This window comes from Felis catus, chromosome A2 (genome assembly GCF_018350175.1).
Source record: "Felis catus isolate Fca126 chromosome A2, F.catus_Fca126_mat1.0, whole genome shotgun sequence".
Lineage (NCBI taxonomy): Eukaryota > Metazoa > Chordata > Mammalia > Carnivora > Felidae > Felis > Felis catus.
The window spans coordinates 1896925-1912056 of NC_058369.1; the positions used below are offsets into that span (position 1 = coordinate 1896925).

At 40.6% G+C, this 15132-nt stretch overlaps 1 protein-coding gene across 1 annotated transcript in view; it reads left to right on the forward strand.

Moving 5' to 3' along the window:
- ZNF555 (zinc finger protein 555) overlaps positions 1-2793 on the forward strand; it is a 37645-nt gene extending 34852 nt beyond the window's left edge. The window contains exons 7-8 of the mRNA XM_045042091.1: positions 38-221; positions 1071-2793. Of these exons, the coding sequence (XP_044898026.1) occupies positions 38-221; positions 1071-2631 (1745 nt within the window). The 3' untranslated portion in view covers positions 2632-2793. The remainder of the gene's footprint in view (positions 1-37; positions 222-1070) is intronic.
- Positions 2794-15132: the final 12339 nt, after the last annotated feature.

Genomic DNA, 15132 nt, shown 5'->3' on the forward strand with positions numbered 1-15132 from the left:
TCTTCCTTTAAAACTTTTGTTCCGTTTTTGCTTTCAGATGATGAGACTCAATTGAAGGCCAATGGGTCTGTTTCTCAGCAGGATGCTTATGGGAATAAAATATCCAAGGGAAACAAATTGGCAAAGTTCACCAGAAATGAATCCTGGGCCTCTGTTTTAGGGAAAATTTGGGAAGAACTCAGCACGGAAGATCAGCCCACAAACCAGGAGAGACATCTGAGGTGAGCTGCACTCACAAGAGAAAGCAGTATTCCAGGAGAGAATCCTAGTATGTCATGAAATTTAAAAAGCAAAGAAAACAAGTCACCCACAGGAGCCTAGATTGAATTTGTTTACTCAGTGAGAATTTTTACAAAAAAAATTTCCTTAAATATGATGTTGATGTTGAGTGTTAGAAACATAATTCAGTTGGAAACAATTAGGAGGAAAAGCCCATGTTTAAGAAATTGTTTTCAGGGAGCCTGGGGGGCTCAGTCCGTTGAGCACCCGCCTTTGGCTCAGGTCATGATCTCATGGTTCGTGGGTTCAAGCCCCTCATCGGGCTGTGTGCTGACATCTCAGAGCCTGGAGCCTGCTTCAGATTCTGTGTCTCCCTCTCTGCCCCTCCCTCCCTCACGTTCTGTGTGTGTCTCTCTCTCTCAGAAATAAGTAAACAAAAAAAGAAAAAAAGAAACTGTTTTCATCATGCCTATGGTTCAGTCTCCTCATGATATTGTTTACTCTGTTTTATCAGATAGCCTACACATTCACTGAAATTGATGAAAATGTAATCTTTTTTTTTAAACGTTTATTTATTTTTGAGAGACAGAGAGAGACAGAGCATGAGCAGGGGAGGAGCAGAGAGAGAGAGGGAGACACAGAATCCAAAGCAGGCTCCAGGCTCTGAGCTGTCAGCACAGAGCCCGACACGGGGCTTGAACTCACAAACAGTGAGATCATGACCTGAGCCAAAGTTGGACGCCTAACCAACTGAGCCATCCACGCGCCCCTAAGAATGTAATGCTGATACTTATTAGTAAATATTAAATCATTAGTCAAACTGTTGATAACATGCTTCTTCTTCTTAACAGAAATCCTGTGGTGGAGAGACTCTCTGAAAGTAATGGTCAGTGCAGGGAAGGCTCCAGTCAGATTCCAAATCTTAATCTGTATGAGAAAACTCTTTGCGGAGTTAAAGAGGATGAATGCAGTAAGTATGAGAAAGTCTTCGGGCGTCACTCCCTCGAGAGTCACATCACCATGCACGCTGGACACAAAGCGTATCAGTGTCAGGAGTGTGGGCGGGCCTATAGCTGTCGTGCACACCTAAGAATGCATGTGAGAACCCACAACAGAGAGAGAACCTACGCGTGTAAATTATGTGGAAAAACCTTTCCTCGTACCTCTTCCCTCAACCGGCACATAAGGATTCACACTGCTGAGAAAACCTATGAGTGTCAGCAATGTGGGAAAGCCTTCATTGATTTCTCAAGTCTTACTAGTCATGTGAGAACTCACACTGGAGAGAAGCCATATAAGTGCAAGGAATGTGGGAAAGCCTTCAGTTATTCCTCAACTTTCCGGAGACACATGATAACGCACACTGGAGAGAAGCCCTATAAATGTAAGGAATGTGGGGAAGCCTTCAGCTACTCCTCAACTTTTCGGAGGCATATGATCTCACACACTGGGGAGACACCACATAAATGTAAGGAATGTGGAGAAGCCTTCAGCTACTCCTCAGCTTTTCGGAGGCACATGATCTCACACACTGGAGAGAAGCCCTATGAATGTAAACAGTGTGGGAAAACCTTTATTTACCTGCAGTCCTTCCGGAGACACGAAAGGATTCACACTGGAGAGAAACCCTACGAATGCAAACAGTGTGGGAAAACCTTCATTTATCCCCAGTCCTTTCGAAGACACGAAAGGACTCATGGTGGACAGAAGCCCTATGAGTGCAGCCAGTGTGGGAAAGCCTTCAGCCATCCCTCGTCCTTTCGAGGGCATATGAGAGTGCACACTGGGGAGAAACCTTATGAATGCAGTCAGTGTGGCAAAACTTTCAACTGGCCCATCTCCTTACGAAGACATCTGAGGACACACACCAGAGAGAAACCCTACGAGTGCAAACAGTGTGGGAAAGCCTTCAATTTGTCTGCTTGCTTTCGAGAACATGTGTGGATGCATCCAGGAGACAAGTCCTATCAATGCAAGCTATGCGGGAAAGCGTTCTATTGCCACATATCCTTACAGAAACACATGAGAAGGCACACCGCAGAGAAACTCTATGAATGCAAGCAGTGCGGGAAAGCTTTCAGTTGGCCTGAACTCCTGCAGCAGCACGTGAGAACACATACCGCGGAGAAACCCTATGAATGTAAGGAATGCGGGAAGGTCTTCAAATGGCCGTCATCCTTGCCGATACATATGAGAGTGCACACTGGAGAGAAACCCTATGAATGTAAGGAGTGTGGGAAGGCCTTTAGTTGTTCCTCATCCTTAAGAAGACATGTAAGGATACACACTACCGAGAGACACTACTTATGCACTGCGGGAAATTCTGCAGATGAATTCATGCCCCATGCTTCAGAAAATCCACACCAGGAGAGAAATCTGATAAAAGTTGTAAATATGGTACTGCCTTTGTGAGAACCCCATCAAAGTGGACCCATGGGGTGTGCATTTCCAGTTCTTTTACAGATAAAAACTTGGGTGCAGAATAGCTCTCCGAGTACTCTTAGCTTTCATACGAAAGTTTGCAAATACTATGTTTTCCCCTACATTTCAGTAAATAAACCTATCTTTACAGTTTGCTGGACTCCTGGTGATTTGAAGTGTGTTTTTAATATGTAAGTAGTTTTAGTTTTTTAGTTCTTTAAATTCTTTAAGGGGTTTTTGGAACAATGACACTTTGGTATTTCTTGGGATTTTCTTACTAGCTTGGTGTGGCAGATCCTGGGTATCACCTGTTACGTATTTTCTGCCATACTGAGAATCTATTTATTTAATTTGGCCAGAGGAGCCTTATTGCATTTGCTTTACAAATAGTTTGCAGAAATTGATAATTATGCAGAGTTCTTCAAAGCATAGTGTCATGTGAATTGTCACTTTCAACTTTTTCCCTTTGCTCCTTGCCCTTGAGTGTGATTGGAAATTGGACAGTAGGCTTTTACTTGAGAGATACTTTGCAACCATGAGATATAAGATACAGAGTTTGAGGTGGTTCTTCCAGATTGTATTATGTCAACGTGGGCAGTGTTGGGAACTACATTTCCCAGAAACCCTTCCCTTTACGTTCAGATTTACCAATAGCCTAACTTGGCACGAGATTTGGAAGGTGGAAGTGAAGAAGCCATTTCTGTTTGGAGCCATATTAAAGTGTGATAGATGCAAAGGAGCTTTTTTCCCCTGATTTTGGCCCTGCCAATCAAGAGTATCATGCAAAAGAAATGCCATGTGCTTGATTCCCATTTTTCTCAGAGTCGCAGGCTTCCATGAATATCTTTTTGAGCTGCGTATAAAGGATCCATTTGTGTGGTCTTGCACTCACAGTTTGGATATTCTTACAAACTCTGATGTGTCCTCTAGACCACTGTTTCAGACTCATGGTTAGTGATCTTTTCTGATACTATGATTTCACTCTTCTCTAGATCTTCACATATGTGTATAAGGTCTAATTTGTATAGTGATCGCCTTATTTTCAATACTTCTAGTGACTCCGTGATCCTGATTCTGCCATAAAAGCTACAGTGTTGCTACAAAGCAAAATAACACATGGGACTTAGTTAACCTATTACATCTTATAGTGTGCTGAGTCAGTCCTTCAACGTGAGAAAAAAACACCTTCGTATACTAGATTTTGGGAGAGCCAAATGCTGTTTCTTGCTAAGGGTTTTACTGTTATGTTTGATTATGTGTCATTAAAAACAGTATGTATTTTATCAAGGGAAATCTTTTGTAGATATTTCCTAGAAATACACAACTTACAGTGTTTTTATATCATCTGTGCACTTACTGCATTACTTTTCTGGGGCTGCTGTAACAAAGTACCACCGTCGGGTGGCTTAGGACAACAGAACTTTTGGTCTGATGGTTCTGAAGGTAGAAGTCTAAGTTCAAAGTATTGGCCAGACCATGCTTCCTCTGAAGGGGCTAAGGAAGGGTCTGCTCCAGCCCTCTCCTAGCTTTTGGTAGTTCACTGGCTTGTGGCGATATAACTGATCTTTACTCTGCATTCTGCCCACATGCGTGTTTATCTCTTCATCTGGGGTTCTTTTTATAAGGACCACACATATCAAGTTAGGGCTCATCCTATTCCAGTATCACCTCCTCTAATTATATTGGTGGTAACTCTGTTTCTAAATAAGATCACATTCTGAGGTGCTGGGGATAGGACTTTGGTGGACAATTCAACCCGTAACTCTACCAAATGCTATACTCTTTCATTTACTGAGAGAACACATTAAAATATCCCATGGCAATTATGCATTCCAGATCAACTGTAATTCTGGTAAGCATTATACATTCTAAGTATTTCCAGGTGCATACAACTTAAGACATTTTTGTCGTGTAACTTTTTTTATTGTTGCATAAGAATTTCCTATTAAACTGATTTCTTACTCATTGCTAATAAAACCTTAAGTAATTGTTTTGTCAAAGCTTTCTAACTCAAACCACTGGGAACACACTGGTAGTCAATGAAAATTGGGTGCATTGAATTCAAGCAATTTGAGTGAACACATGGACAGTGGGATGTATCAGCCAGAGGGTGTTTGAAAGGATATATTTTCAGATTTTGGCTTGTGTTTGGTGATTGTAGAAGGCAGAAATAACTGAATTTAGCTAACTAAAATTGGTGGAGCAGTCATTGAGAAGAAGGGTTGTTTTTTTAAAAAAAAAAAATTAATTTTAATTCCAGTTAACATAGTGCTATGTTAGTTTCAGGTCTACAATATAGTGATTCAACATTTCATACAGCACACGGTGCTCATCACAAGTACATTATCCCCATCACCTATTCAACTCATCCCCCTACTCCGTCCCTTCTGGGAACCAGCAGTTCTCCATAATTGAGAGTCTATTTCTTGATTTGTCTCTTTTTTTTCCACTTCTGCTGGTTTTGTTTCTTAAATTCCACATATGGGTGAAACCATATGGTATTTGTCTTTCTCTGACTGATTTCACTTAGCATAATACTCCAGCTCCATCCTTGTTGCAAATGGCAAGATTCCTTCTTTTTTATGGCTGAATGATCCATTGTGTGTGTATCTTCACATCTTTATCCATTGATCTATCAGTGGACACTTGGGCTGCTTCCATATCTTGGTTATTGTAAATAATGCTTCTGTAAACATCGGGCTGCACGTATCCCTTTGAATTAGTGTGCTTACATTCTTCAGGTAAATACCCAGTAATGCGAGTGCTGGATCATAAGGTAGTTCTATTTTGAAGTTTTTGAGAAACTTCTATATTGTTTTCCACAGTGGCTGCACCAGCTTGTATTCCCAGTAACCATGCACGAGTGTTCCTTTTTCTCCACATGCCAACACTTGTTTTTTCTTGTGTTGTTGATTGTAGCAATTCTGACAGGTGTGAGATGATACCTCATTGTGATTTTGATTTGCACTTCCCTGATGATGAGTGATGATGAGCATCTTTTCATATGTCTGTTGGCCATCTGTAGGTCTTTGGAGAAATGTCTGTTCATGTCTTCTGCCCATTTTTTAATTGGATTTTTTGTTTTTTGGGTGTTTGAGTTTTATATATTCTTTATATATTTTAGATACTAATCCTTTATTGAATACGTTGCCTTTTAGTTCTTAAAAAGTTTTTTTTTTCTGTTTATTTTTTAGAGAGAGAGAGAGCCAGAGTATGAGCCAGCAAGAGGTAGAGAGAGCGAGAATACACCATCACTCTCGAACAGAGGTGCCCATTTGTTTTCAAATCCCCCAAACCTAGTCAGTGATCTTAGTTCCCTGTCTTTGTCATGTCTCACAAAAGGAATGCCTGTATATAGTCTTAGAAGTCTGTAAAACTTGATGCCATTAGGACGTCACGGCAGCCCCACCGGGCTGAGAGCACGTGCTTCATGGCCACGGCAGCCCCTATTCCCGCAGGAGCCCCTGCTCATCGCTCCCCACCTTGGCCGTGTGAACAGTCTCAAACCCTCAGTGAAGTCACTAATGGATGTTTGGTCAGGGCCCTCAGGTAGGTGCATGCACACTCACACCTGTTGTCCCTCACTCACCTGCCCCGTGTTCTGGAATCTTCTGGCCTGAGGCTGTGGCACAAGCACTGTCGGCGCCGGGACTCCTCACCACAGCTCATGCCTACCCGCCGCCCATCCGGGACTACAACGCCACCTCACCAGTGCACATGCGCATTTGTACCAACGCCCGCGCTCTGCGTTCCGGTTCCGCGTAGTCTCAGCCCTGCTGCCTGTGAGAAGTGGAGGTCTCGGGCAGAGACTCCACAGAGGCCCAGAGCTCCACCCTTCAGACTCCTCCCAGCATGCCGTGCGCCCCGTGAGGAAGTACTCCTCGGAGCCACCTGGGATTGAAGCCCACGCGGAAGTACGCAGGCACGTGTGGGCGGGGCGGGCGCGCACGCGCACGCGCGGAAGACACTACAGCGGCGAAGAGGAAAGTGGAGTCCCCACCCCTGGGCTTCAGTTCCCGTCCCTGCCTGGCTTCTGCTATGGGTGGCTCAGTGGCTGGGAGACGTGTGTGGGACGAGCACCTGAGTGCCCAAGGTGTCCACCTGCGGAGTCTTGGGAGGCGGTTGGGGCCGCCCAGGGTGGATGGAGCAAGGTGTGTGGGCACATGAGACCAGGAGAGGGGAGGACTGTCAGGAAGACCGCAGTGTAGGACACGGTGGCTGCCGGTCCACGAGATGGGCACCATTATTGCCTTCACCGAGCTTCCAGTTGGAAAGCAGTGACAAGAGGTCAAAGTAGTTATGAGTGCATTTCTCAAAGAATCCTAAAAGCAGCGTGTGGGGCTGGAACACCATAACCCCAGCCATATAGGGTCCCTTCCACTTCTTCCTCGGATTCCTGTGGAGGGGTTCTTATCGAGAGAGGTTTTTCCCTACCTCACACAGATTCAGAAAGTGTGAAGTCCCCGTTCCAGGAGGAGAGACAGCAGTAAAACATGTAGTGTAGCTAAGCGGATTAGCCTGGAGTAGAGAGCTGTTGGGTGGGTGGTTTTCCGAGGGCCTAGCTGTGTATCCCTGGGAGTGAATTAGTTTTCTCTGGAGGCATCATCTTTGCCAATGTGTCTGAGTTTCTGTGTCTATCTGGGTGTGTCCACATGTGTGTCCGTCCCAGTGACAGTTTTTGTGATTTTGTCGCTGCAGCGTGTGTATATGTCAGAGAGTTCAGGTGTTTGAGTGGTGGTTCCTGTGCTGGCAGGAGTGTCTGTTATCGTCTGCGTCTCTTACTGCATGGCTGTAGTGTTTTCTCTGCGTTTTTGCGCAGTTGTGTGTATGGAAACCCAAATACACAGTAAAAACAGATGGTTACAAGTCACTTGTGTTTAACTTTTAGGAGTCAAATATTTACTGTAATAAATTCTAACGAAATATTTAAAAAGAGAAAGCTTCACAGTTATTTTTAGTGGGTTTTCATGAGCTCCAACATTCTACAGAGTGCTTAGTCCTAGATTAACAGCCTAGCACCTGCTGGCAGTAATTTGGACTTCTCTAGAATTTCTCACACCTAAGTTTCTTTCCTTATCTGTTGATTTTTTACTTCAAGTTTCTAACACCAACGGTGGTTCAGATAAACTCTTGAATGATAATTGTCATGTGATGAAGTATTTTAGATTGTGATCATTCTTAAAGTAAATGAACAGGTGACACGGAAATGGATCTCCAAAGGGCAAATATGGTTGACACAATGCCATCTTGTTATTTGGTTTTTCCTGTAGATCACTACATAGAAGAGAAACTTCTATGTGGCAAGAGGATAATAATTTGCACTTCAGTTTGAACTTAATCTTAGAAAAAATTAAATTCTGTATCATTTCAATAACATTTTGTTTCCAAATATTTAAAATTCATATCATCTGATTCCACAAAATGGGGAAATGCAAGCACTCACTAACCATTCCTGCATGAAGACTTTCTTGGTTCTTTGTCAGTTGTATAAATTTCTTTTCCTTCTCTGACCTTCCAGAGCACATCATTTCTATTTATAAATAGCATATTTTGTCCAACATCTTGCTAATTGTGCAAATGTTGTCATTAATTGCAATTGTGCAAATAACCATTAGTCAGATTTTGCTTATTACATGCTGCAGTAAGCATTTATTTTCATGTTCATAGGTCTGACTTTGGGTGGGTTGTGACAAGTGGTGGGTTTTCAGGAAGCTGTATTGGCTCTGATCTGAGATGTCCATTCTGGGGCTGAAAGTGAATGGATAGCACCAGCTCAGGGAAACTTCTTCAAGATGAGGCACTAGAGGAACAGAGGAAAGCCAAAAGCACATTTTAGGGTTTCTGCCATAACATTTGCTCACATAGCACTGGCTTAAGTGAGTCACATGGTTCAAAATGGAGGAAAAATTACTATTGTGCTATCATGAGGACATTGCTAGATTGTTTCACAGGGGATTGGAAAATCTACCACACAATCTGAATATCCTTTTAAGAAAGGGGTTACATTAGCATAATTATAGAGACCATACCAAAACTTCCTTTTATAGTTTTTCTTTCTTTCCTTCTTCCTTTCTTCCTTCCTTCCTTCCTTTCTCTTTTTCTTTCTTTCTTTCTTTCTTTCTTTCTTTCTTTCTTTCTTTCTTTCTTTCTTTCTTTCTTTCTTTCTTTCTTTCTTTCTTTCTTTCTTTCTTTCTGTCTATTTATTTTGAGACAGAGCTGAGAGAGTGAGTAGGGGAGAGATCCATAGAGAGAGAGGGAGAGAGAGAATCCCAAGCAGGGTTTTGAACTCACAAACCATGAGATCATGACCCAAGCTGAAACCAAATTAACGGAGCCACCCAGGTGCACCTTAATCATTTATTTTATTTTTTTAATGTTTATTTATTTTTGAGAGAGAGAGAGAGAGGGAAACACAGAATCCGAAGCAGGCTCCAGGCTCTGAGCTGTCAGCACAGAGCCTGACGTAGGGCTCAAACTCATGACCTGAGCTGAAGTCGGTTAAGCAACTGACTCTTGCTTTTGGCTTGGGTTATGATCTCATGGTTCATGGGTTCGAGTCCCGCATCAGGCTCCGTGATGACAGTGCCAATCCTGCTTGTGATTCTGTCTCATTCCCTTTCTCTCTGCCCCTCCTGCTCACTCACTCGCTCTCTCTCAGAATGAATAAACTTAACAAAATTTTATTTTGTAAAAATTCAAACTCTGTAAATGTAGAGGGAATGGTTTAGGAAAATCTGTTATACCTGTTACCTGCCTTCAACAATTTCCATCAGTTTTCTTTACAACACTTGGCTTCCTCTGGATAATTTTGAAGCAGTTCTCAGTATATCATTTCAATCTTAAAATTTTTGGAATGAACAATTATCCTTAATATATTCAAATAAATAGGCAGTGGTCAATTTTCCTAGTTTTTTACATAATTTTAAAATTTTGCTGTTGGATTGTTTGTATTGGGATCTAATGAGACCCATACATTACAACTTAATATCTCCTTTGTATCTAATCTATAGTTCCCTTAGCATGTATTTCTTTGTAATGTAATTGTTGAATAAATCATGTAGAAATTTTCATAGAATGGGTCTTCTAATTATATCTCCATGCTGTTTTTTAACGTCTTCTGTTCTTTATATTTGCAAGTAATTGCAAGTTAGATCTACAGGTGTGGCCGTATTCAGGTCTGATATTTTGACGAGTATAATTTAGATATTATTTGAGTATTTCTAGCTGGAGGCACATAGAATCTGGAGGTTCTGTATACATGAGACAAAGATGGCCTCTGTATATTGTCCTTCCGTGGTTTATTTCTTCATTGTAAACCAGTGGTTCAAAAGCCCAGTGGTGCCAAACTCAATTTTGTACTTATCTGTTTTAAACATAGCTCAAATAAGTGCATTTTTAGCTATTTAGAGCCTGTTTGCTTTTCATGCCTACCCCATGAAACTTTGCCCAACAGCTGCTAGCCATAAATAGGGTAATCTCTGTAGCTATGAAAGACCCAGGCTGCTGCTGCCCTTTGGAACTCTCTGATCCAAAGACTTCCATCTGGGCTGCAGAGCGACCTCACCCAACCATGTAAGTCTCTGATACCCTTCTTCCCTGGGAGTTGTCTTGCGCACCTCCCTTTCTGGGTAGTAGCTTCCTTGCCATTGCCTCTGGACGGCCTCATGCTGTGAGGGACTTTCCCCACAGGCAAACCCGACAGAGTATTGCCTGAATAGAGCTCATGTGTGCTACTGCATTCTGGGCTCACATCCTTTTCATGGATCACCCTCAAAATGTAAAAAGGAAGTGATTTATTTTTTTGTGATGGAAGCCAGCTTTGATGACTATTACCTGGAGCAGTTAAAACTCTTGTGAAGGGTTACGTGAAAAAGAAGGCATGCATTTCCAGAATGTAGGGCAGACCATCCAAGCAGGTGGCTTAAATTTATTCTCACAGTTTTGGAGACTAGATGCCTGAAATCATTGTCAGCAGGGCCATGCTTCTTCTGTGACTGTGTATAGAATCATTCCTTGTCACTTCCTAGCGTCTGGTGCAAGCCCTCAACCCTAGACATTCTTTGCCTTGATCTGCGTCACTCCAACCTCTACCTCTGTTATCACATGGCATTCTCCCTGTGTGTCTTTCTTTTGTATGTTTTATCCTTGCCTTACGAGGACACAATTCATGTTGGATTAGGACACACTCTAATGACTTCTTAACTTGATTACATCTGAAGACCCTATTTCTAAACAAGGTCACACTTTTCATTGAGGTGTTTGTCATTGCTTTGCCAGAATTCATGTGTTCTGGACACACAAGTTTTATCAGCGATGTGATTTCAGAATTTTTTCTTGGTATCTGTGGCTTACTGTTCTCTCAGTGGTGTCTTTGGGAAAGTAGCTTAATTTGGATAAATTCTAATTCATTAATTTTGTTGAACCTTGTTTTTGGTGTCATCTCTTAAAAATGCTTGCCTAGCTGAGGTCACAGTGAAATTCCTGCTTTTGTTTCATCTAGAAGTTTTATTGTTTGTATCTTGCATTTAGGTCTATTATAAGTTTTGAGTTTTTTTGTAAACAGCATGAGTTTTTTGTTTTGTTTTTTACATATGGATATCTGATTGATCCAGCACCATTTGTTGAAAAGACTACATTTTCTTTATTGAATTACTTCAACACTTTTGTAAAAAAAAAAAAAATCAGTTGACTTTAAGTATGTGTGTTTATTTCCAGACCCTGTATCCTTTTTCATTGATTTACAAAAGTATTGGAGTACAATTAATTTTTGCCTTTTGATCTTGTATCCTGCAACCTTGCTGAAGTTGTTTATCAGTCCTAATTAGTGGACAAGATTTTCTACTGACAAAAATCATGCCATCTGCAAATAGACTTAGCTTTAATTCTTCCTTTCTTATCTGGATGCCCTTTATTTTCTTGCCTGTCTTCTCTGGATAGAGCCTTCATTACAATGGTGAAGAGAGGTGGCAAGAGCAGACATATTTATCTTGTTTCTGTTATTAGGGGGAAATCATTTGGTCTTTCAGTATTAGGTATGATGTTAGTTTGGGATTTTTTAAAATCAGGTTAGGAAAGTTCCCTTCTCATCTTAGATTACTGAGTTTACTTAGTTCACTGAGTGCTTTTATCATAAAGGGGTATTAGATTTTACCAAAGTGCTTTTCCATGTCTATTGAGATTATCATGTGATTTTTAACTTTTATGATGTTCATATGGTGTATTATCTTTTCTTAGAAAATTTTTAATATTTTTGAGAGAGAGAGAGCGAGAGAGCACATGAGTTGGAGAGGGGCAGAGAGAGAGGGAGACACAGAAGCTGAAGCAGGCTCCAGGCTCTGAGCTGTCAGCACAGAGCTCGATGTGGGGGTTGAACCTATGCACTGTGAGATCATGACCTGAGCTGAAGTTGGATGCTTAACTGACTGAGCCATCCAGGTGCCCTAACTTAATTTTCAATGTTAAGCCAATCTTGCATTCCTGGGGTAAATACCATTTGGTAATGGTGTATAATCATTTTAAGATGTTGGTAGACTTAGTTTGCTGGCCTTTTTTTGTGTGTGAAGATTTTTGTAAGTTTGTCAAATTGAACATTATAAATTCTTAGTCAATATTGCCAGATGCATACAAGTTTAGGCATTTTTCTTTCAGATAAACTTTATTTTTATATACTTCAAGTTTTTGTCATTAAGATAACTTCTTATTAATAACAGTGAAACATTAATGGTTTGTTGGTGTCTTCTAGAGAAAGACCACCAGGATCACACCTGTGGTAAAAGATGTTGGGTGTACTGAGTTCTAGAAACACACCATTAATGATTATGGGTTAAACCAGTGTTTAAAAAAGACTTATCATAGGACTTCTGCTTGTATTAGTTGATTTGGGTTATGTTCAAGGAAGCTGAGATTTGCTCTCTATTGGATGCTATCGGGAGTTGAATGTAATTTCATCATTGGGAATTTTAAGTTTCAATCCAGAAGGCAAGAAGAATGGAGTGGTGATAACACTAATTGTTAAAGAAGCAGCAGTCAGTTGTATTAACAAGAAGAGGGGAGTTTGGGGACTTTTTGTTTTTCTTTCTTTTTTTTTTTTTTTTTTTTTACTTTTTACAGACTTATTTAGAGTGCATTTGTTTTTGTTTTTGTCTTGATCCAGTTTGGTCACCAAATGGTGTTGTCTAATGATGGTGTTGTGTGAGATTCTTTATTTTGCCAGGCCAACTCTGGGTTGTCTGGGCTGCTTCTGTATACACTGCAATCTGCATCGGATGCTTTTTAGTATTTTTCATTGAGTAACTCATTTTACATATAGAAATTCAGTTACTCCTCAGCAAACTCTGTGAGACAGGGAATATACTATGCCCTTTTATGAGTTAACTGAGAAATACAAGTTTGCATAAATTACCAGAGATCTCAAAGATAGCAGGAGACAGAGACATAATCAGGTTTCGAGCTCTTACTACTCAGAGACCATACTATTTACTTGATGCTAATGTTGAGCATCCATATATGCCATGTGCTGTAGGCTCAGTATTTAAACAGCTATAGTCAAAAGTAACCAATGTACTCTATGTTGTTTTATGTTGAATGGAGAGGCAGGAAACACACACAGGTTGTTGCAGTCTTAGTGTTTATGTTTTTATGGGAAAAAAGTAGTGGTTAACAAGTGGTAAAACTTAGGCTCATAAGAAGTTTGTGAAGGAAACAAAGACCAGGGAGCTAATAGAGAATGCAGGGATTCCAGTGTGTAGTTTTTTGTGGGGGATGAGAAACTCATTGAGTGAAGATTTCATCATTAATTTATTTATCTTTCCATCATCTAATAGGTCTTTAATAAGCGCTGTTTCAAATATTCACTGTTTGTAAATAGTGGAGAATGATATGGACAGTCGTGCGTTCATGTAGTTAACCATAATGATTCTCCATAAAAATAAAGGTATAGGTCTGGTTCAGCTTAATGTTTGTAATGGCTAATGTTTTAAAGCATGTGATATGTTTCCATGAATTTGGACATGGGTATTTGGGGCCAGATTCTTCCCGGTTATGCAGAGTATAGGGTGTGGGTGTTTAATACTCTTGTGGGGAAAAAAAGGTAAGTTGTATTATATATTTGAAATATTTTTGCTGCTACTGTAGACTGACTCACACAATTTGTACCCCAGAAAACCATAGGTTGCACTTAATTTGATTAAGCATTATGGTCAACTGCACAGTTCTACCCCATCATGGTCTTATGAGTATAGTGAATTAACACAAGTCGATTGTAACCTTCTTTCAGAAGCAAGGTAAGTTATGAGTAGGGGGACAGTTATCTATGAAAAACTGAGATGATCTGCAGTTGGTACCATTTTGAATAATACTCCAATTTAGTAAAAAAAGGTATACTTGATATTCTCAAGCAGGGAAAAATTTAATGCTTTTTATAGAAGGTGGAAGGTTTTTGGTTTAATGATCCACAAAGTCCAAAAGCCCCATTCTACTTTTCACAGGTGTAAGTTCTATATGGATATATTTCTAGCACATTAGGGAAGAGAAAAAAAATGTGACAGCATTTTGCTTGATTAAAGAACAAATAAAATCTAATCTGTCCATTTCTCCATGTTAACTTATATTTTCACAGTGCCGCAGAAACTAATGTGATTTGGGGGTTGGGTATCCAACTCTTGATTGTAGCTTGGGTCATGATCCCAGGGTCATGGGATGGAGCCCTGCATACTTAGCATGGAGCCTGCTTAAGATTTTCTCTCTCTCTCTCTCTCTCTCTCTCTCTCTCTCTCTCCCTCCCTCCCTCTCCCTCTCCCTCTCCCTCCCTCTGCCTCTCCCCTGCTTGTGTGCACATGCACACTCTCTCTCTCAAACAAAAACCTCTTAAAATAAGGAATTAGTGTGATTTGATAATCACTAGTATCTCATTTGACCCCCACCCACCTCACATCATCTCTATCATGGTACATATGAAAAAAGTGGAGCAACGGAGCACAGTCTTTTCTGATCTCACATGGTTCATAATAATAATGAAATCTGTCACTTTGAATGTATAATATAGGCCACCACCATGATGAGTATTGTTCAAAAACTTAAAACTCAGAATACCTCTGTAAAGTAAGTATACACAATTTTACAAATATGACATCACAACTTACACATAGGACTGAAAAGGCAACATAGTGTTCCATTTATGTGCCATTCTTTGGGAAAAGGCAAAGGTATAGAGATTTGGAACAGATGAGGGGTTAAGGGTGGGGGTGCTGACTACAAATGGGCACCATGAGTTTTTTGGGTGGTGATCAAGCGTTCTGTATCTTGACTGTTGCAGTGCAAGTGTACATTTTGGAAAACGGATAGAACTACACTTAAAATAATGAATTTTGATATAGGTGTATTAAAACTGAATTACTAGAAAATGAACAGCCACCAAAGCAAAACAGAACAAACCAAAAAACAAAACTGCTTTCTTTTGTTTAGAGGAAATTTAAAACTCTCCTCAACCTTGAT